The sequence below is a fragment of the Equus asinus genome, chromosome 9, assembly GCF_041296235.1.
Source record: "Equus asinus isolate D_3611 breed Donkey chromosome 9, EquAss-T2T_v2, whole genome shotgun sequence".
NCBI classification, from domain to species: domain Eukaryota; kingdom Metazoa; phylum Chordata; class Mammalia; order Perissodactyla; family Equidae; genus Equus; species Equus asinus.
The window spans coordinates 40,302,783-40,323,901 of NC_091798.1; the positions used below are offsets into that span (position 1 = coordinate 40,302,783).

The following is a 21,119-nucleotide window of genomic DNA, read 5'->3' on the forward strand; positions in this document are numbered from 1 at the left end:
ATACTATATTCCCACAAACACAGTCCCGGAAGGCGGCAGCCTTCTGATGGTAACTTGTAGTGTGCATGTGGTCTTCTAAAGCCCTCAAAGATTCTCGAACTGCTAAGAGGACAGGGTGTCCCCATCAAGGGATCACATGCTGAATTAATGAACTTCACACTAAGCTGTATTTCTGTTGTTCTCTTGCTCATTTCCTTTTTCGGCAGTTTTTTGGGTTTTTTGTTTTTTGCCGGGGAAGATTTGCCCTGAGCTAACATCCATGCCAATCTTCCTCTATTTTTTAGTATGTGGGCTGCCAGCACAGCATGGCTGCTAACAGAGCAGTGTAGGTCTGCACCTGGGAACTGAACCCTGGACGCCAAAGTGGAGCGTACCAAACTTAACCACTAGGCCACTGGGGCTGGCCCCTTTCACTTTTGATGACACAAACAGTATGCATTAATTTTAATAAAAATTTACAAATACAATAAACAAAATGAAAATCTAAAATTACCTTGTATTGGGGCTGGCCTGGTGACTGAATGGTTAAGTTTGCCTGCTCTGCTTCCATGGCCCAGGGTTTCACCAGTTCAGATCCTGGGCGTGGACCTAGTATGGCTCATCAAACCATGCTGAGGTGGTGTCCCACATAGCTCAGCTAGAAGGACCTACAACTAGAATATTGGGGGCTTTGGGGAGAAGAAAAAAATAAAATAAAATGAACTTGTATTGTTGTATTTATTGTTGTGTAACAGATTACCCCAAAACTTAGTGGCTTCAAACAACAGACATTTATTCTCTTGTAGTTTCTCAGATTTGGGAATTTTGGAATGGCTTAACAGGTTTCTCATAAAATTGCAATCAGGATGTCAGCCAGAGCTGCAATCATCTGAAAGCTTGACTGGGGCTGGGGGTTTTACTTCCAAGGATGCTGATTTGTACTCCTGGCAAGATGTTGCTGGTTGTTGGTAGGAGGCTTTGTACTCATCACTTAGACCTCTCCATAGCTGCATGAGTGTCTTATGACATAGCAGCTGACTGTCTCCAGAGCAAGTGATCCAAGAAAGAGGACGAGGAAAAAGCCACAATGCCTTTTATGATCTAGTTAGTCCTATACTTGGGAGGGGAATTAGGCTCACCTCTTGAAGGAAAGAGTATCAAAGAATGTGGGGATATCTTTTTAAACCTCCAGATACTCCAAATCCCTTTCCAAAATAACCATTATAAACATTTTGTTGTATTCACAATCACGATTTTTCTCATGCAAATATTTACATCTACTTTAAAAAATAAAAATGGTATAATATACATCCTGTGACTTATTACTATTTTATCTAACGTTTGAATAGGTAATAATGCATACAAATAGTGCTTAAAAGTACAAAAGCACTAAAGGATATGCTGTTAAAAGTGAGTCTCCCTCTCTCCCTTCCTCTTAGCCACTCAGTTCCCCTCGCGGAAGTTCACCACCATCACCAGCATCTTGCATATTACAAACAAATATGCATGTCTACTTTTGTTTCCACACTCACTGTCCTGCGACTTGCTTTTTTACCTCACTATGTATCTCTCAGGTATTTCCATGTCAGCACATAGGAAACTGCCTCATTTTTTAAAGAGCTGCACAGCATTTCATTGCATGGAGGTGCCAGAGTTTATTTAATATGGCCCATTTTGTAACTAGTTCTGTGACTTAAAAAAAATACTATAAATGTCTTTCAGCGTCAGTAGATCTAGTGCTGCAGTATCGTTTGTTATGGTTGCTCATCATGTACTGTCATCATTTCAACTGATCCCCTGGTGTTGAAAGTTTGGGTTGCTTCCTATTTTCTCATGGTGGCTTTTCAGGCAAAAAGCATACATCTAGTGAGCCTCCTGGTACTATCCATCAGAAGCTTGAAAAATATGCATAATCTTTGACCCAGAAGTCCCACTTCTAAGAATCTCTCCTAATAATCAGAAAAGGAAGTGCATGCAGATGTACCTCCTTATGTTTGTTGCAAAGTTGCTTATAGTAGAGAAAAACGTACAAGAACCTAAATGCCCAATAACAGGCGACTAATTAAATCATAATTCATAATTTTACACCATGGAATGCTGGGTATACACCTAAAATTAGTAAGTAATTTTATTTTTATTGACCACAAATACACCTATGGGATGTTCCTTAGTTTTAAAAAAAAGCAGGTTACAAAACCATAGATATAATAAAATTAAGAAAACAATTCCCTTTACAATATCATTAAAAAGAATAAAATAGAAAACTGTTTGGTGGTTCCTTAAAAAGATAGACATAGAATTACTATTTGACCCAACAATTTTACTTCTAGGTATAGGCCCCAAAGAATCGAAAACAGGGACTCAAATAGAAACTTGCATGTGAATGCCCCATAGCAGCATTATTCACCATAGGCAAGAGGTGGAAACAACCTAACTGTGCACCAACAAATGAATGAATAAACAAAATGCGATATATATACATAAAATGGAATATAATTCCATTGTCATAAAAAGGAACAAAGTTCTGATACATGCTACTACATGGGTGAACCTTGAAAACATTATGCTAAGTGGAATAAGCCAGACACAAAGGACCAATATTGTATGATTTCACTCATATAAAATATCTAGGATAGGAAAACTTATAAAACAAAAAAGTAGATTGGTGGTTACCAGGGGCTGAGGGGAGGGAAAAATAGGGAGTTATTTGTTAATGAGTACAGAGCTTCTGTTTGGGATAACGAGAAATTTTAGAAATAGGTCATGGTTATGATTGTAGAAGATTGTGAAGGCAATTAATGCCCCTAAACTGTACACTTCAAATGGTTAAAATAGCAAATTTTATGTTATATGTATTTTACTATAATAAAAAATTCCAAAAAAAGTATAAAATACTTGGGAATAAATTTAACAAAACAAGTGCAAAATGTATACTTTATATACTGTAAGACATTGCTAAAAGAATTTTAAAAGATCTGAATAAATGGAAAGACATTTCATGTTCATGGACCAATATTGTTAGGATGGTGACACTCCCCAAACTGACCTATAGATTCAAGGCAGTCTCTATCAAAATCCCAGATGACTTCCTTGCAGAAAGTGACAAGTTGATCCTAAAATTTATGTGAAAATTTAAGGGACCCAGAACAGCCAAAAGAATCTTGAAAAAGAAAAGCAAAGTTGGAGGACTCACACTTCTTGATTTTAAAACATACTACAAAGCTACATACTACAAAGTAATTAAGATGGTGTGGACTTGTATAAGGATAAACATATAGATCAATGGAAAAGAATTGAGAATTCCTAAATGAACTCTCACATTTACAGTCAGTTGATTCTTGATAAGGGTGCCAAAACAATTCAGTGGAGAAAGGATAGTCTTTTCAACAAATGGTGCTAGGACAACTGGATATCTATATGCAAAAGAATTAATGTGAACTCCTAACTCACACTACATACAAAAAACTCAAAATGGACCCAAGACCTAAATGTAAGAGCCAAAACTATTACACTCTTAGAAGAAAACATAGGCATGAATCTTTGCGACTTTGATTAGGCAATAGTTTCTTAGATATAGCACCAAAAGGACAAGCAACAAAAGAAAAGATAGATACATTAGATTTAATCAAAATTAATAATTTTTGTGTTTGAAAGGACCATGAATAAAATGAAAACCCATAAAATAGGCGAAAAATTTTGCAAAGCATATATCGGATAAGGGACTTATATCTAGAATATATAAAGAACTCTTACAATAATTACAATACTAAATAATAATAATAATAATAGTAAAAAGACAAATAATCCAATTAAAAAATGGGCAAAGGGGGCCGGCCCAGCGGCGCAGCAGTTAAGCTCGCACATTCCTCTTCGACAGCCCGGAGTTCGCAGGTTCGGATCCTGGGTGCGGACATGGCACCGCTTGGCAAGCCATGCTGTGATAGGCGTCCCACATATGAAGTAGAGGAAGATGGGCACGGATGTTAGCTCAGGGCCAGTCTTCCTCAGCAAAAAGAGGAGGATTGGCAGCAGTTGGCAGCAGATGTTAGCTCAGGGCTAATCTTCCTCAAAAAAAAAAAAAATGGGCAAAGGATATAATAGACATTTCTCAGAAAAGATATACAATGACAATAAGCATGTAAAAGATGCTCAACATCATTAGTCATCAGGGAAATGCAAATAAAAACCACAATAAGATACCACTTCACACTCATTAGGATGGTTATAATCTAAAAAAGACAGATAATAAATAAGTATTTTCTAGGATGTAGAGAAAGTAGAACCCTCATACGTTGCTGGTGGGAATGTAAAATAGTGCAGCCACTTTGGAAAACAGTCTGGTGGTTCTTCAAAAGGTTAACTATAGAGGTACCAAATGACCCAACAACACCACTCCAAGAGAAATGGCAATATATGTCCACACAAAACCTTATACGTGAATGTTCATAGCAGCATTATTCATAATAGTCAAAAAGTGGAAACTACTAAAATGTCCTCAATTAATGAATGAGTAAATAAATGCAGTATATCTATACAATAGAATGTTATTCAGCGATAAAAAGGAATGAAATTCTGATATATGCTACAACATGGATGAACCTTTAAAACACCGTAAGAAGACAGATACAATCACATATTGAATGATTCTATTTATGCTAAATGTCCAAAGTAGGTAAATCTACAGAGACACAAAATACATTAGTGGTTACCTGGGGGTGGAGTTGGGGTGAGGGTGGTTGGCAGGTGATAGTAACAGAATTTCTTTTTGGGGTGATGAAAATTTCTAAATTTAATTGTTGTAATGGCTGCACTACTATGTGAATATACTAAAAACTATTGAATTGTGAATTTTAAATCGGTGAGTAGTATGGTATATGAATTATATCTAATAAAGCTGTTACCAAAAACTAACAAACGAAAAAAACTGTAGCTCTCTCCACCCTGCTGGATACCTCTTTCAAAGAGGATGCAGGTCTGTCACTCGCTCCCTGAAGCTATAGTAGCTCAGCCAGCTGTGCTTCCCCACCCCCAATCATGCATCATTCAGCCCCTCTTTCACTATCACATCTACCCGGATATTGTCCTATCCAGGAAAGACCATGGCACACCAGTTAGCTCCATAATGGAGCAATGGAATTGTAACAATGAGATGGCTGGAGTCAGACTCAGAACCACCCACGGATGGGACATCAAATCTCTGTGTCTGCTGGCGAGGTGACTTGAGCTCATGGTAGAGGCCAAGAAGACAGAGCCTGGCAACTCGAAGAGTGTGATTGTCAATGGTGTGATGGTGATGGTGGTGGTGGTGATTAGAGTTAGCAGTTACTGAGCATTTATAACGAGTCAGTTCTGTAAGTACATTATTTCTTCATCCTCATGACAATCATATGAGATAAAAGGTATTATTATCCTCATTTTAAGCATGAGGAAACTAATGCTCAAAGAAGTTAAATAACTGGGCCAATATCACACAGCTAAGAGAGGCAGAGGCCAGAGTGGATACCAGGTACACCACAGTCAACTGATATTAAATCTCTCTGACGTCCCTGTCCTAGCAGGATTCAGGGACTTTTACACATGACTATCAGGGACTCTTAAGCATGAAAGGCATTGTGTGGGCAAAAGGGTGACTCCTCTCCTTAGAGGCCAGAGGCCTCCCTACCCCACTCATGCTCTGTCCCAGGCCCAGTGTCCACTGAACTAGTGCTTAGGGGTTTATTTCTCTCCCAGGAACACTGATGACAAGCTTCAGGGAAGACCCATAGGAGCTGTAACTGGGCTAGACATAGAAACAAGAACCATTCGAGACCAATTTCCAGGCTGTCTGGAGGGAAGAAGCGACTATCAGGAAGTGAGGAGGAGGCCCCAGGAGCAAGCAGGCTGTGGAGCAGTGCACTGGCACTCAGTGACACTGGCCTGAGGGCAGCAGCCTGGGAGCCAGGCAGCCTGGAACTTGGGCCTAACTTCCCTCTGTGGTCTTCACCTTCCTCCTTAGATGCCAGATGGTCAGTCTGGAAGAGCTTCAAGAGCCCATCAGCACAGCCGGTCTGTGTGGGTGTTGAGGACAATCCCATCCACGCAGCTGTTGTGATGCTCCCCAGACCCTGAGGCCCTAGCCTCAGCCCACAAAGCTCCTACCCACTCTCCAGTCCCCTTCTTACACCACGGACCCTGTCATAGGTTGAATTGTGGCCCACAAAAAGATATGTTGATGCTCTAAACCCTTAGTACCTGGGAATGTGACCTCATCTGGAGACAGTGCCTTTGCAGATGCAATTGAGTTAAGATGAGGTCATTAGAGTGGGCCTAAGTCCAATATGACTGGTGTCCTTATAAGAAGGGGAAATGTTGTGTGAAAACAGAGACACACAGATAAAAAACTCTGTGACGATGGAGGCAGAGACTGAAGTACTGCGGCTGCAAGCCAAGGAGCACCAGGGGCTGCTTTTTTCCTGTAAGAAACATACAATGAGCATATTTAAGAGTCAACAAATACAAAATTACATCATCATTTTTAGTGGCTGCCCAACATTCCATTGTAAGATGAACCACAATTTAGTTAACCAGTGCCCTATTGTTGGGCATTTAGATAATTTTTAGTTTTTCTAAATGTAAATAACACTGCCACAAACATCTGAAAAATGGGCATCTTTGTGATCTTGTCTGATTATTTCTTGATGAAAAGTTCCTAGAAGTGGATTGCTAGGTCGATGACTTTGTGTGTTTTTAAGGCTTCTGATGCATAGTGCTAACCTGGCCTATAAAACAGAGGATCTTCCTGCAGGAGAAGGGGGCAGGGGTGAAGAACGAGTTGGAGAAAATGAGACCAGTGTGGAGCAGTGGAGCTGGCAGCAGGGGAGTTAGTGCTGGGCAGGTGGGCAGGATCCTGGAGGCCCAAGGCTGCTTGGCACAGCTGGACCTTGAGGCAGGTATGAAGTTGCCCACTCTGGGAGGACTCTGCTCAGGCCTTCTCTTGGGCAAACTTGACTTGCAGCTTTTTGACTTTGGTTTTGAAGCAGCTGAGCCTTTGCTCACCTCAGGGGGCCCCTTCGTGAGCCAATTGTAGGGGAGAGAAATTGTAGGGAATTTCCTCCATTCTTAGGAAATTATTATTATTATTATTATTATTATTATTATTATTTTATTTTTTTGAGGAAGATTAGCCCTGAGCTAACTGCCGCCAATCCTCCTCTTTTTGCTGAGGAAGACTGGCCCTGAGCTAACATCCATGCCCATCTTCCTCTACTGTATATGTGGGATGCCTACCACAGCATGGCTTGCCAAGCGGTGCCATGTCCACACCTGGGATCCGAACCGGCGAACCTCAGGCTGCCGAAGCAGAACGTGGGAACTTAACTGCTGAGCCACCGGGTCGGCCCCAAGGAAATTATTTTTAAAAATGAGAGTATTTTCAGAAAGCCTCCTTGCTCCTGAGAGGCCAGTGGCATCTACGCATGTGGTGTGTCTTCTCGTATGTGGTTGTGATGTGGGGGAGGGTTTAGGCAAGGGCCCTCTGACCTGGGCAGGAATGAATGATTGCTGCTCTTTGGGGGCCACCCCAATCCCACTCTCCAGATCTGCCCCATCCTGGAATCTAATCAGCTTATCAGTTTGCTTGAAGCTTGAAAGTTTCAGCATGAAACTTGCTCCTCTAGTTTTCCACCCCTTTCTGGGAAATCAAGACACAGAGGAAGCAGGGCTTTGGACCAACCCACTCACCTGGCTTCACATCCCCTCTCCCTCATTTACTAGCCTGTGGGACCTGGGGCAAGTTAATTCACCTCACTGAGCCTCAGATTACCCATCTGTAAATTGGGGATACTATTATTTCTGTCTGACAGGGTGGCTGAGTGAATTAAGTGAAACACCTGGCATAATGTCTGGAGCATGGTAAACACTTTATTATTATTATTATTATTATTATTATTATCATCATCAACATGACTGCCTTTTTGGCTGAAACCACTGGGTTCTCTCTGAGAAGTCACAGGCAGGGCCACTTCCTGTGAGAGCTGAAACCCCAATCCCCTGCAGCCTTTCCGCTCCTACCAAGCCCTTTACTCGAAAGGCTGTTGTTACAGGAAATGACTGCCCACTTTCCCCGCCTCCCTCATAACTCCGCAGTCTTCAGAAAAAGAGGATCTGCCTCTGGAAATCAGAATAAAATAATCAGGCAGGGCAGCATGCTGTAGTGCGTGTGCTGCCTTTGGCTGAGTGTGCTGAGTCCTGCGTGGGTTTTGGTGGAGTGTGTTTTCACCACGGGGGCTTGAGGGGAAGCTGGTGTTCCGGGTTGGGGCTGCAGGGAGTGTTAGGGAGTTTCTGAGCACCCTTGCTTTGGCGTAGCAAAGGGCAGTGGAATGGGGACCTTCTCAAGCTTTCACCCCCAGCCACCCTAAGACTTGGGCGTGGCGCATCAGGGCCTTGGTGGGAGGGCTCCTCCTGCCTCCCTGCGGTGCAAGAAATCTCTTCCTCCCCAGAGCACTCTAAGCTGCAGGTCCGGTGAGCTGCCAGGGCTGGAATGTGGTAGAGAAAACTTCAATTGCTTTTGACCTTTTATTTTTCAGGCTGCACCCAGAGAGGCTGCCTTTGGTTGCTGGGAGCCTTTGCACTGGAACTTCTGTTCCTGTTGTCTTCCAGAAACAGCCTGTGATCTGGGAGGTAGAAGGTAAGATCAGGAGGAGCCCAGCCAGAGCTCTAAGGCTGAGGCCCCCGGAACCCAGAGGTGAGTGGCAGCCTTCTGACTGCCCTGCCCCCAACCCCTGAACTGTGGTTTTCAGCTTTGCTGACTAAGGTCCTCCCTGGGGTGGATTCTGGGGAGAGGGAAGCCTAGGTCCCCAAGGGTCCCTAGTTGGGTGGGACAGCTGCTGCCTTCTTTCTTCACCACATCCGTGGTCTCGCTGGGGTTGGGTGGGGTATATATATGTGGGCGCGTGCACTTCTCCATCTGCTCTATTTTCAACAAATCTCTCCTGGACAGGAGCTCTGGGATGCTGTATGCCCAGGCTGTCCCCTAGGGGTGTCTCCAAGAGCAGCCTCTGGGTAGAGAGCTGGGGGAGGTGCCCAGCCAGGGCCTCAGTTCTGGAGCAGGAGAGTGAGGGGAGCACAGCCGTGGATTTCTTGGTACCCACAGATGCCTCACTCCAGCCTGCACCCGTCCATCCCACAGCCCAGGGGTCACAGGGCCCAGAAAGCAGCCTTGGTCCTGCTGAGTGCCTGCCTGGCAGCCCTCTGGGGGCTAGGGGAGCCGCCAGACCACATTCTCCACTGGCTGGTACTCCACCTGGCCTCACTGCAGCTGGGGCTGCTGTTGAAGCGGGCCTGCAGTCTGGCGGAAGAGCTGTGCCACATCCACTCCAGGTGACTCCCTGTAGTACCCATGGCAATTGGCCACCCAATATGTCTCACTCCCTTCACCCCAGCCCTGCCCCCCCTTGGATCTCTCTGGCTGAACTAGGTTGGAGTCTGTGGCTTGGCTGTCACCTTCAGGTACCAGAGCAGCTACCGGAGGGCTGTGCAGGCCTGCCTGGGCTGCCCCATCCGCTGTGGGACCCTGCTGTTACTGTCCTGCTATTTCTACTACTCCCTCCCAAACAAAAATGGCCTGTCCTTCATTTGGATGCTTGCCCTCCTGGGCCTCTCACAGGCACTGAACATCCTCCTGGGCTTCCAGGTATGAAACAGAGGGAGGTGTGGAGGGTGTGGCCAAGTGGAGGTTGTGGCTAGTGTGACCTGCTCTGAGCTCAGTACTGGGAGTGGGACTAGTTTAGAGGTTGGTCCTTAGATTGGAGTCTGTGATGTCCTGGAACAGTGGGTTCAGCAATGGCAGAAAAGGGAGAAATTAGGCAGCAGGTTGGGAAATCTTTTTGGAGGAGGAGGGTTCTGGTTGTCCTTCATGGAGGTCCCCCAGCCCCACCCTGCTGTCCATAGGGCCTGGCCCCAGCTGAGGTCTCTGCAATCTGTGAGGAAAACAACTTCAACGTCGCCCATGGGCTGGCATGGTCATATTATACTGGGTACCTGCGGCTGATCCTGCCAGGTGGGCCATCCTCTATGCCCCTATTTCCAGATCTACAAGACAGATAATAAGACACATAGCCTCTTGTGTTTCCAGAACTAGCTATATTTTTCAAAGAATTTTCATGTCTAACAAATCATTTGATTCCCAAAGCAATCCTGTAGGCATGAAGGATGTTATTATTATGCCTGGTTTACAGGAAGGAATATGGGGCTTAGAGCCATTAAGTGACTTGACCAAGAATTCTTTCAATAAATGTTTACTGCATGCTATATGCCCTTCATGTGCATTTTCTCTTTTAATTCACACCCTGTGAAGAAGGGATAATCGTCATCTCTGTTTTAGAGACAAAAAATTGTGGTTCCGAGAGATAAAGTGACTTGTCCAAAGTCACACAGCTTAGTAAGAGGAAGAGACAAGATTTGAACCCGGGTCTGCTCAGATCCTGGACCCCTGACCACTCCACTTTGAGCCCAAGTGTCATGTCTCATTCTTCTGACTTGCTGGCCAAGGCCCTGGTTCTCCCATAGCCTTTTGCTGTCTTCCCTTGACACCAGGGCTTCTGCTGGGAAATGGGTCTGGAGCTAGAGGCCTAGCTCAGTGCACCTGGGAGCGCTGGGAATGTCACCTTCCAGGGCTCTGCCTGTCGCTCAGAGTCCTGAAAGGTGTGGTAGGAAGGAATGGGACTGACACAGAAATCTGGACAAAGGCCAAGTGAGGGGAGAGCGGGGTGGTGGGAGTAGGTGAAGAGGTGGGGAGGATTCCGGATGCTCTGCCCCTGCCGGCTTCTGGATAATGCGAGTGGACTAGACCATTCCCTTGCACCCGCACATCGAGGGGACCAATGATCTGGGTCTCTGTCCTGGGTGCGGTGGAAGACAAGGTTAATGAGAATGATTTCCTGGGCCTCTCCACCCAGGGCTCCGGGCCCGGATCCAAGTTTACAATCAGCTCCACAACAACGTACTATGCGGCGCAGGGAGCCATCGGCTGCACATCCTCTTCCCATTGGATTGTGGGGTGCCTGACGACCTGAGTGTGGCTGACCCCAACATTTGCTTCCTGCATGAGCTGCCCCAGCAAAGTGCTGACCGTGCTGGCATCAAGGGTCGGGTTTACACCAACAGTGTCTATCGGCTTCTGGAGAACGGGCAGCCGGTGAGTGTTCAGGGAGGTGGGTGCTGGTGGGGAGGGTCAGACCCAGAGCCCCAGAACTTCAACCCCTGGCCAAGCACTGAAAAAATTTCATTGCCCTTCTCTGAGCCTCAGTTTCCCCAATTGGTCCCAGGGCTGGGCAAGATTCAGCTCCGAATGATAATAATGATATGTAACACTTATTGAACACTTATTGTATGCCAGACGTTATTCTAGGAGCTTCATCTGACACCTCACCGAATCCTCACCACTATCCTGTGGGGTAGGGTCTGTTATGCCCCTTACTTTACAGATTAGGAAACTGAGACTCAGAGAACTATCAAGAAAGTAGATGATTTCAACCTGAGTTTACCAGGCTCAGGACCATAAAGCTGCCCTAGATGAAAGCTGTGAGAATGTTTGAAGGATTTCATGTGGCTGGAAGGAAACCCAGACCAGGGTTGAACCCCAGAGCCCAGCCCCCAGACTCAGTTTCCAGCTGGAGCAGTTGATAGCCTAACTCCATGGGCCTTGCCCTGGGATCTTAGGAGGAGGATCTGTGAAGGGTAAATTTAACACAACCCTGGCCCTGATTTTAGGAATGGGGCATCAGAGGCAAAGGCCAATCAGATAGCATAGACCCCATCAGGATGAATTTCTCCCAGGACACCATGTCTACAGACTGAAAGAGTGGGGCCCCAGCAGTGGCACTGGGGTCCAGAGTCTGTCTGCTTGGCCCTTGGTTGAATCTGGTCTTCCTCTTACCTCCTCCAGGCAGGCGCCTGTGTTCTGGAGTATGCCACCCCCTTGCAGACCCTGTTTGCCATGTCACAGGATGGCCGAGCTGGCTTTAGCCGGGAAGATCGGCTTGCGCAGGCCAAACTCTTCTGCCGGACACTTCAAGACATCCTGGCAGATGCCCCTGAGTGTCAGAACAACTGTCGCCTCATTGTCTACCAGGGTGAGGGGTTGACAAGATGGGGAGCAGGAGAAGTCAGGGATCCCAGGGGTCTCCCAGAGGGTCAGAAGGAGATATGGCAGTACCATACCCTGGGCATTGGTGGTCATTCAAGTGGTCATTCAAGCCCTGTCCCTTCCTCCCCTGGGAGAGGTCCCACCTCCCCACCTTGGGACACCTGATTGCTTTCTGGGGTCTTTGGCTATGGGTCCTGGGTGGAGCGTGAAGAAGTGGGCTCTAGGGGCCCCTCACTTCAACTAGGGATGCTAGAGGAAGCAGAAGAGCCCCAGGCCAGGAACCAAGAGACCCAGGTTGCAGCCTCAGCTCTGCCACTCCCTTGCTGTGTGATCTTGGGCAGCTCTCTGCCCCTCTCTGAGCATCATCCCTAAAAGTGAGAGTGGAATTCTGTTAACTCTAAAACCACTTCTAGTTCTAGGATTCCATGAAACTCTAATCCCAATGGCTAGGAGCGGGGAGGCAGTACAGGGAGGTCGGGGAGAGGCAAGGTTGGAGGATCTGCCCAGCAAGTCCTCTGGGTGTGTTGGAGTGGGAATGTGCGAGGGCCTCATCCCACTCCCCCACTTTCCTCACTCCCATTCTAGAACCTGCAGATGGAAGCAGCTTCTCCCTGTCACAGGAGATTCTCCAGCACCTGCGGCAGGAGGAAAGGGAGGTTACTGTGGGCAGCACGGAGACCTCGGTGGTGGCCACTTCCTCCACTCTGTCCCAAGACCCCCAGCTCCTCATCAGTGGCATGGAACAGCCTCTCCCACTCCGCTCGGATGTCTTCTGAGGCCCAGGGTCACCTTGCCTGAGCCCCCAGCGATTCCCAAGACTCTAGATTGGGGGCTTTCTTCAACAACTGGATTCCCAGCAGAATCGTTTCCTCTCACAGGAGGCCTCTCAGAGAAGGTCCCTGGACTTGACATCTCAAGAAGAGCCCTACGACCTTGGGCAAGTTGTTTCACCTCTCTGAGCCTCAGTGTCCTCATCTATGAAATGGGATTATAATCACGGCCTACATACCTCACAGGGTTGTTGTGAGGATTATGATGGCATGGAAGTTTTTTGTAAACTCTAAATGCCAAGTAAACTTAAGGGATGTGCCAAGTGTCTTCCATTGGGCCTTCTGGACCTACTCTCCACCCTTCTCCTCCTCTGCCCTGGGATCACATCAACAGGCTCCATTGCCCTCTGGCTTCTGGATCATGTTCTGTCAACAGAGAACCCTAGTGGAGGGAAGGAGGAGGGTGAGTTTGGGCCGTTTATTCCCCCAGCTCCCTCCCTGTGGTATCAAGGTCACTGTGGGCTTTGGGCATCTGTCCACCTAAAGTCACAGCTTGGAGACCCTCTCCATAACTCTGTGTATCTCCAGGTTCTGGTAACTGCTTCCTCCCCCTGCCCCTTCAGGCCTAGCAGGGGTACTGGCTCCCCTGATGCTCATCATGGAGCTCTCACTCTCACTTGCGGTTTCCTTATACCTGCTCTTTCTAAATAGACCCCTTTTTAAACACGCCTCTGATTATCCATTTCAGTGTGCCATCTTTTTCTGGCCGGACTCTGATTGATGCCAGCAAATGGCATTTATTATCCACATTGTCCAAATCTGCTTGCACAGACATACTTCCTTGCACCCCTCCTTATCCTAGTACAGGGCAGTGGGGTCGTGGGTATTGTTTCAATGTGGACAGAGCCCACTGATCGGGCTGTGGGCATAGACTTGGGCAGCATTCCCCACTCCACCTGCCCTTTTGATGCCCTTGTCACCAGTGGGAGGCTTGGGGAACAGGGAGGGGCCTGATCCAGCATGCAGATGCCATGAGGGGTACACAGCTGTGTCCTTGGCAAGCGGCGGCCCAAAGGAGCAGGGACCATTGAATAAATGCCCTCAGACAAGAGAGCCTGCAAAGGGATAAGATGGGAAGAAGGTTTGTGTGAGGAGATGGACATACTCTGAGGGACCTTGAACAACACAGCCAGCCACCTGCCATATCTTATGCCATTACTGTTAGGAGCTGAGCTGCTCCAACAACACTCTAGTGGCAAAATTGCCCCCATCTGGGAGGGCAGGTGACCCATTTCTACCAGTTCCATCCATTCTACCCAGGACTTGTTCCCTCCCTTCTCCCTTTGTTTTTATCACAAATGCTCGATATGAATTTCTGAGTACAGTATCACTGTGAGAAAGGCTCCACACACAGACACACATTTGCCAGAAGGAACTGACTGCCCCCATGGATGACAGAACCAAGCGACTGAGGGGGAAAACAGTCATTTCCTCTCCCCAGCTGTCTAGCTATTCTGCCCCCAAGGCCTGAGGATCCTCCAACATCACACCAGTCACTCTTACATCTAGAAACCAGCCCCAGATCAAGGGCCTACCCAACGTGACCTTTCCCCACACATCCAGCCCCTAACATGGTGCTCAGGTGTGGAGTCTGATGGCCCCAGGTTCAAATCCTGACTCCACCACTTAGTAGCTGTGCCCACCTAGGTGTCTTGATATCCCCAACGGTGAAATGGGGATAACAGTGGCTTCTCTTCCCAACGTTGTTATGAGGAGCGAATGGTACAATATCTGTAGGTCCACAGATGAGCCTGGTGCCCAGAGCATAGCTGGCCCACAAGAAGGAGCAGCTATTAACATTATAGCTGCCTCTCACCAGTCCCAGAGGAGGCAAGCCAGTCCTCTGCACACATTACAATCTCCACCTCTGTTCCTCTTCATCTTCCGTTATTTCCCAGCCTCCCTGACTGTGCTGGGATCTCACTGAGGGCAGGCCCCAGGGTTGATGTGCTGCCCTCGGGTGTTCCCCAGGGTAAAGCACCCAGAGGTCCCTCCCTCCATAAATGCCTGTCTGCATGTTCTTGATTCACGTAAGTGACATTCAGAGGTGTCAGGGAAAGAGGTGCCGTTCCAGAGAGCTACTGTGAGGCTCAGCTCTGCCTTCCTGGCCTCCTGCATCTTCCCACCCTTCATATCCCTCTTCCTGCAGGTCCTCTCCCCACTCCTTCCTGCCCCCAGACAAGTTCCATGGAGCTCCTTTTCCTTTCCTCATCTCCCACCAGCCAGAAGGTTCTGGATCTGGGAAATCTCCTAGGATAAATTCTAGACTAGTTCCAACAGGCTCCCATACACAGAAGATGGGAGGTAATGAAAACCTCCAAATTTCCCCCACCCCATCCTGGGAAGGCAGGGCAGAGTCATGCCCCAAGATAGTGGGAGCCATTTAAAAGCAATTTGGGGAACTATAATTGGTACTCGGGGCTTTGCAAGGGCCTTGGAAGTGTTGACAAGGCCTGGGCCTTGACAGCCAAAGGGATGTGCCCCAACCAGGGAAGGGCAACAGATTTCCCTTCCTTTCCTGAGTCCCAAGAAGGCAGACCCCTGTGTTCTTCACCTTGGTTCTCCTGCCTGGCTCTCCTAGGACCTGGCAACTGTGTAGGCAGGGCCTCTACGGGGAGCCTCTGACATCCCTGCAGGAGGGTGGGCTTGGTGGTGAAATCTTCCAAGGTGGACTCACTTTGACACCCAAAGAGGAGGCGATTAGGAGTGGGAGGAGGGAGGAGGGACTCGGAGAGGGAGGTACAGGGGTCTGGTGGTCCCTGAAAAGAGGGCAGTAGCTTTGCAGGGGTGGCCTTGGGCACTGGGAATGCTCACAGCAGCATGTTTCTGGGCAGGGCCCCCAAGTTTCTTTTATTTCTCCTGTGCATACAGGGCTTCCTCTAGAAATATTCTGCTGAGAGGGCAGCTCCTGCCGAGTCCACGTGTCCACTTCCAAAGCTCTGAAGCCCAGGCCCCAATATGCTTTTGACCTAATTCTCTGTGCAGTTTCTTGTTCTGAGCCAAGTCAGGCCAACTTTCCAAAGTCTCCTTCCTACAGGTATGTGACTTCATCAGTGCTGAGCCTAGGCCCATCTGGCACAAGGCAGAAGCCAGAGACAGGAGGTCCTGGCCAGGCATCTTCGTGACTGTCTGGAGGGTCCAGCACTCGCCAGTGGATGAGGTAGATGCCACCCTCTGGCTTTGGGACTGATGGTTCTCTGGAGAGAGTGGCATGGCCGTGGTGTAGCCTTGGCCCAAAGTGGACTACCACCACGATACAGACTGCCAGCAGGACAAAGACAGCGACGATGACAGAGAGCAGGGGCAGCCCGTCCCCTCGAGGTGGTTCCCAGGCCCCGCTGAGCACCTTTGGGAGTTGCTTCTGGGGTTCCTGCTCTGCTGAGCTGTTCACAGCTGGAGAAAGCCAGGGATAGTAGCCAGCCTGGGACGGGAGTGGCAGAGAGAGAAGGTGACGTGAGCATGTATACATAGAAAAATACCAAAATAGAGAGAGACAGACATCCAAAGAGAACTGAGAGAGACACACACAGGGAGCCTCAGAGAGAGAGAGAGGAACAGAGACAAAGAAAGAGAGACAGAGTTAAGACATGGAGAGAGAGAGAGAATAGAAAGACAGAGAAACATAGAGATAAACACACACAAAGCAATAGAGAGAATAAAAGAAAAAAGACAGATGGGAGATACAGAGAGAAAGAATACAAAGAGAAAAAGAGAAAGAAAAAGAGAGAGAAAAAGGAAGAAAAAGAAAGAAGTGAAATAGATATGGAGAGACAGAGACAGAGAAAAACGAAACAGAGATAGGGAGACAAAGTCATTCAGAAAGGGACAAAAAGGAGGCTTCGTTACGGTGTGGAATACAGAGTTTGGCTCCCCAAGTCCTCCCACTACTCTTTCTTTCCAGGTCTCCAGCAAAATTCCTAAATAGATCCTATGTCCTGGGTCAGGAATCTTAGCACACTACAGGCTGCTGTCCCACATCCTGGGCAGAGGGCAGGGAACAGCTGCTTCTTAAAGTCCTGGGAAAAGGGAGTCATTGTGTCCTGCCTCTTAGGTGCTCCCTACTCTCAACTCACATGGAAAGCAGAGGGCGGTACCCTGGGCGGAGGGAGAGAGGAAGAAGAGACATGAACCCGAGAACCTTGGGGTGAGGAAAGAGGGATACCTCATCCCATAATCCCCTCCGCGCCCCCCCCCCCCCCCCCCGCCAGGTATCAGGATCAAGTTCAGGGGCCTGGAGAGGAGGGGCTGCCCAGTTGATTCCTGGTTCTGTCCAGGATGGACTAGAGACCTCACGCCAGCTCTTTCACGGTCCCAGCGTTCTTCTGCCAAAAGCTGGAGGTCATGATCCTTACCTCTGTCTGTCTTCACCCTGCTAAGTGTTGAGCAGGGATTGCCATGAAGGTAGCAAACCTCCAAACTGTAAATCCCAGAGCTGGCAAGGTCACCACAGGCTCAAGAAACTTTTTCTCCCTAGCCTCCTCTTCCTCAGCCAGACCATCAGGAGCAGACCCTCTGGGGAGGAGCCTCTCCCCTGATCCTGAGTCCTCAGCCTGGCCCTCCCCATGGGTAGGCAACTGGGGTCCAAGAAAGGCATTCAGGACAAACTCACTCCCTTTAGTTCCTCAGTCACAATGTCCACCCTCTCCCATCCCCAACACGTGTCCCTTCACATTTGGAAAGTCCAATACCCACCCCCACTTGAAAGTCTGAGGCTGTCTGGGGCCCAGGTCACACAGCTCCCAGGGCAGCGGGTGGGGAAGCAGCTCTGGAAGTACAGGGGCTAAAAGGGAAGCGCAGGCTGGTGAAAGGCTTGGGGCCCCTGCCGGGAGTCAGACCAGCCTGGCAGGAGGGGGTGAGTCAAGAGAGTCTACCTGGTGCATTGTCTGGGCCGGCGCAAGGCTCCCTCAGGACTGGCGGTCAGCCGGGCAAAGGAGAGCCTGCCGCCCCAGCCCAGCCCCTACCCGGAGCTGCCACGTCTGTGGGGCTCACGGGGCACACACCCTCTGCACACACAGCCTCATCGCTCTCTCCCGCGCTTTCACTTCCGTGAACATCATCGGGACTATCCTGGCCGGCCCTTAACTCTGATAGAAACTTGATCTTATTCTTGGGCCCCTCCTTTCATGCTCCCTGCCAGCTTTAGGAGCCTGGGTCTACCTGCCCATCCCTCCTCCACCAGATTCCAGACACTTGGCCAGCACCCCCACCACGCCCCGCCCCTACCAGGACCTATCAACCGCCACCCCCCCCCCCCAACTGATCTCTCAAGTTACAGTCCTAGGATTTTTTTTTCAATGCAGTATCTCAAACACACTGGAAAGTGTAGACTATTATACACTAAATCTCTCTGGCCCAACCACCAGCTCTGTCCATCTCAATGGTTTGTCACATTTATTTCAAAAAAATTTTAGAACTAAAATATTAGAGATAAAATAAACATCCCACTCCCTGACCTCTCCCCTCCTTCTCATCCCAGGGAGAACGACCTTGTTGAATTTGATGTTTATCATTCCCATGCAAGAAATTCTTTTCTCTTTGGGTTTTTTCTTCTTTGGTTGTTACAAATATTAATTCCATATATCTCTGCATTTGTCTGAAAGTAACTTTATTTGACAATGTGTGCGCTTTAATGTGTCAAGTCAAAAAGTGCCCACCAGTTTCTCCTCTCTCTGGAGAGTTTATAAAGGATAATTTTTGGTCCTAACTAACTCCATGGGACCAGCCATCCCTGATTCTATGCCTTGCTGTGCACATACTACCCTCCATTCCAGTCTGGAGACTTGGAGACCACCCAGAATTCCCCCCGCCCAGTGGCTTGGTCCCTGGAGGCAAGATGTAGCCTCCTGAGTCCTTGTCTCTCAGCTAAGCTGCTCCACACCCTGACATTCAGGGACCTCACTCAGACCTCCCAGCTTACCTCAAGCCCAGGTCACTAGGCTGCTGAGCTGACCTGCAGAGTGAGTAAGAGCAGTTACTGGCTGACCCCCTCCCAATGTGATCAAAGGCTCTGGTCATCCTCTACCTCCCTCCTTGGTCCGCTTACACTTCAGCCAGAGGAAATCTGAATTCTGCCACAGTCCAGAGCTTTAGCCACTGCTGTTTGCCTCCTGCCTCCTCAAGACACATGTCCCATTGCTCTCACAGGCACCACCACTGGGGCTCCAGTCCCTGAGTCCAAAAGCCCAATTTCTGATCCTTCTGATGGCAAATTCTTCCCTTTCCCTCCCTCACCAATCCTGGATCTATCTCCTAAAAGGCTTCAGAAAGGATAAGGGGGTGGAACTTCTGGGACCAGACTATTGTCCTAGCCTTATCTCACTTTCCCACCTCCTTGCTCACTGTTGTGAGCTGCCCTTCCCATCATCTAAACCTTAATCATCTTTTATGGCTTAGTTCAAATGTCACCTCCTCCAGAAATTTATTCTTCAGCCCACTGTACGGAAGTAGCTTTCTTGCTTTTCCTTAAATCCTATAGCAGTATGTTTCTTACCTCATTCCTGACATTTGTCACACTTTGTCTTATGTTACAGGTGTCTGGGGGTGGATCCTGGGCACAGACCTACACACCGCCCATTTTTCTTCCTAGCCTGTAAACCTCATCAGGGCATTCCCATCTGTGTCTCAGAGTCTATCACAGTGCCTGGTACTATACAACAGGTGCTGGACAAAAGTTTGCTGAATAGAACTGGAACCTGGAAGAATCTCCCCACCTCCATCCTGTCTTTAGTCCTGGAGGCTTGTAAGCAGGCACCCTTTACCTGTGGGGAAGGCACTTGTGAGTCACTACAAGTGTTCACTGACTCACTCCCTCTGTCTTTTTTTAGCTTTTTGTTGTCATGGAGCCTCTCAGATGGGTTCGGGGGCTAAAATGATCAAGAATCTGCTCTTATTTCACAGAGAAGAAAATCCCTGGCTTTTGAGGTTTGAGCACAGAAACCAAAGACGAAAAGACTCTGGGGTCCTCCCCACCATCACTCCTCCGGGCTGGAGGCCCCTGACTCGGTTCTGTACACTGGGCTCACTTGTCTTTTCTAACTCCCCAGGGAGGTGGAAGAGACCCTGTCAGACTAAGGCAAGCAAGGAGCAGCCCTTCTTCCCTCTCTCTGTCCCCACTGAAGGAAGCCAGGGTTAGAGTCTGCAGAGGGAGCTGAAGGAGAGGGACTCTGGGGACACTCTGAGCAGGCCAGCAGGAAGTTGCCATGATATGAGAGGTCTGAGAGCTGGCTGACTTTCAGGGCTCATCTTCAGCTCAGGGTCACTGGAGGTGAGCCAAGAGCAAGGGTACCCATCTCAACCACACCCCACTTCCAGCCTTCTTATTAGAAGCTATAGGTCTATAATGGGTGTGGGATTTCTTTGTAGGTAACGAAAATGTTTTAAAATTGATCATGCTGATGGTTGCACACATCTCTGAATATACTAAAAACTACTGAATTATACCCTTTGTTTTATTTTATTTTATTTTGGTGAGGAAGATTGGCCCTGAGCTAACATTGGTGCCAATCTTTCTCTATTTTGTATGCAGGATGCCACCACAGCATGGCTTGATGAGTGGTGTGTAGGTCTGAGCCCAGGATCTGAACCCGCAAACCCTGGGCTGCTGAAGCAGAGCATGTGAACTTAACCACTATATCACCAGGCTGGCCCCTGAATTATACCCTTTAAATGGGTAAATTTTGTAGTATGTGTCTTAGTCTGTTCAGGCTGCTATACCAAAATACCATAAATGAGGCGTCTTATAAACTACAGAAATTTCTTTCTCACAGTTCTGAAGGCTGAGAAGTCCAAGATCAAGACACGAGCAGATTTGGTATCTGTGAGAGCCCACTTCCTGGTTCAGAGATAGTGCCTTCTTGCTGTATCCTCACATGGCAGAAGGAGCAAGCTAGCTCTCTGGGGTCTCTCTTATAAGGCCACTAATCCCAATCATGAAGGCTCTACCCTCCTGATCTAATCACCTCCCAAAGACCTCACCTCCTAAAACCATCACCTTGGGAGTTAAGATTTCAACTTACGAACTTTGAGGGGACATAAGCCTTCAACCTATAGCCGTATGTGAATTGTATCTCAATAAAGCTGTTAAAAAACCCACAGTGAAAAACTACCCACTTATTAGAATGGATAAAACAACAACAATAACTACAACAACAATGTAATAGTCCTGTAGCTGTTCACGGCAGTATCAG

At 48.0% G+C, this 21,119-nt stretch overlaps 2 protein-coding genes across 20 annotated transcripts; one reads left to right on the plus strand and one right to left on the minus strand.

Moving 5' to 3' along the window:
* The first annotated feature begins 8,023 nt into the window (after nt 1–8,023).
* On the plus strand, nt 8,024–13,204 carry STING1 (stimulator of interferon response cGAMP interactor 1). Of its 19 annotated transcripts, none has more exons than XM_014853866.3 (8): nt 8,024–8,209; nt 8,544–8,644; nt 9,110–9,336; nt 9,466–9,649; nt 9,907–10,015; nt 10,914–11,152; nt 11,903–12,089; nt 12,689–13,204. In XM_014853866.3, exons 3-8 carry the CDS (start codon nt 9,110–9,112, stop codon nt 12,877–12,879), a joined length of 1,137 nt encoding a protein of 378 aa, XP_014709352.1. In that variant the 5' UTR covers nt 8,024–8,209; nt 8,544–8,644; the 3' UTR covers nt 12,880–13,204. The 19 variants fall into 19 exon arrangements, with proteins under 19 accessions (XP_014709352.1, XP_044636687.1, XP_070374258.1 ...); XM_044780752.2 differs by having other exon boundaries at nt 8,035–8,209; nt 8,957–9,336; XM_070518157.1 differs by having other exon boundaries at nt 8,037–8,152; nt 8,544–8,701; nt 8,957–9,336.
* Nucleotides 13,205–15,827: 2,623 nt separating this feature from the next.
* SMIM33 (small integral membrane protein 33) lies at nt 15,828–17,939 on the minus strand. The gene is made up of 2 exons (XM_044780754.2): nt 17,805–17,939; nt 15,828–16,354 (listed from the first exon to the last, which is right to left on the minus strand). Exons 1-2 carry the CDS (start codon nt 17,811–17,813, stop codon nt 15,965–15,967), a joined length of 399 nt encoding a protein of 132 aa, XP_044636689.1. The 5' UTR covers nt 17,814–17,939; the 3' UTR covers nt 15,828–15,964.
* Between the last annotated feature and the right edge of the window lie 3,180 nt (nt 17,940–21,119).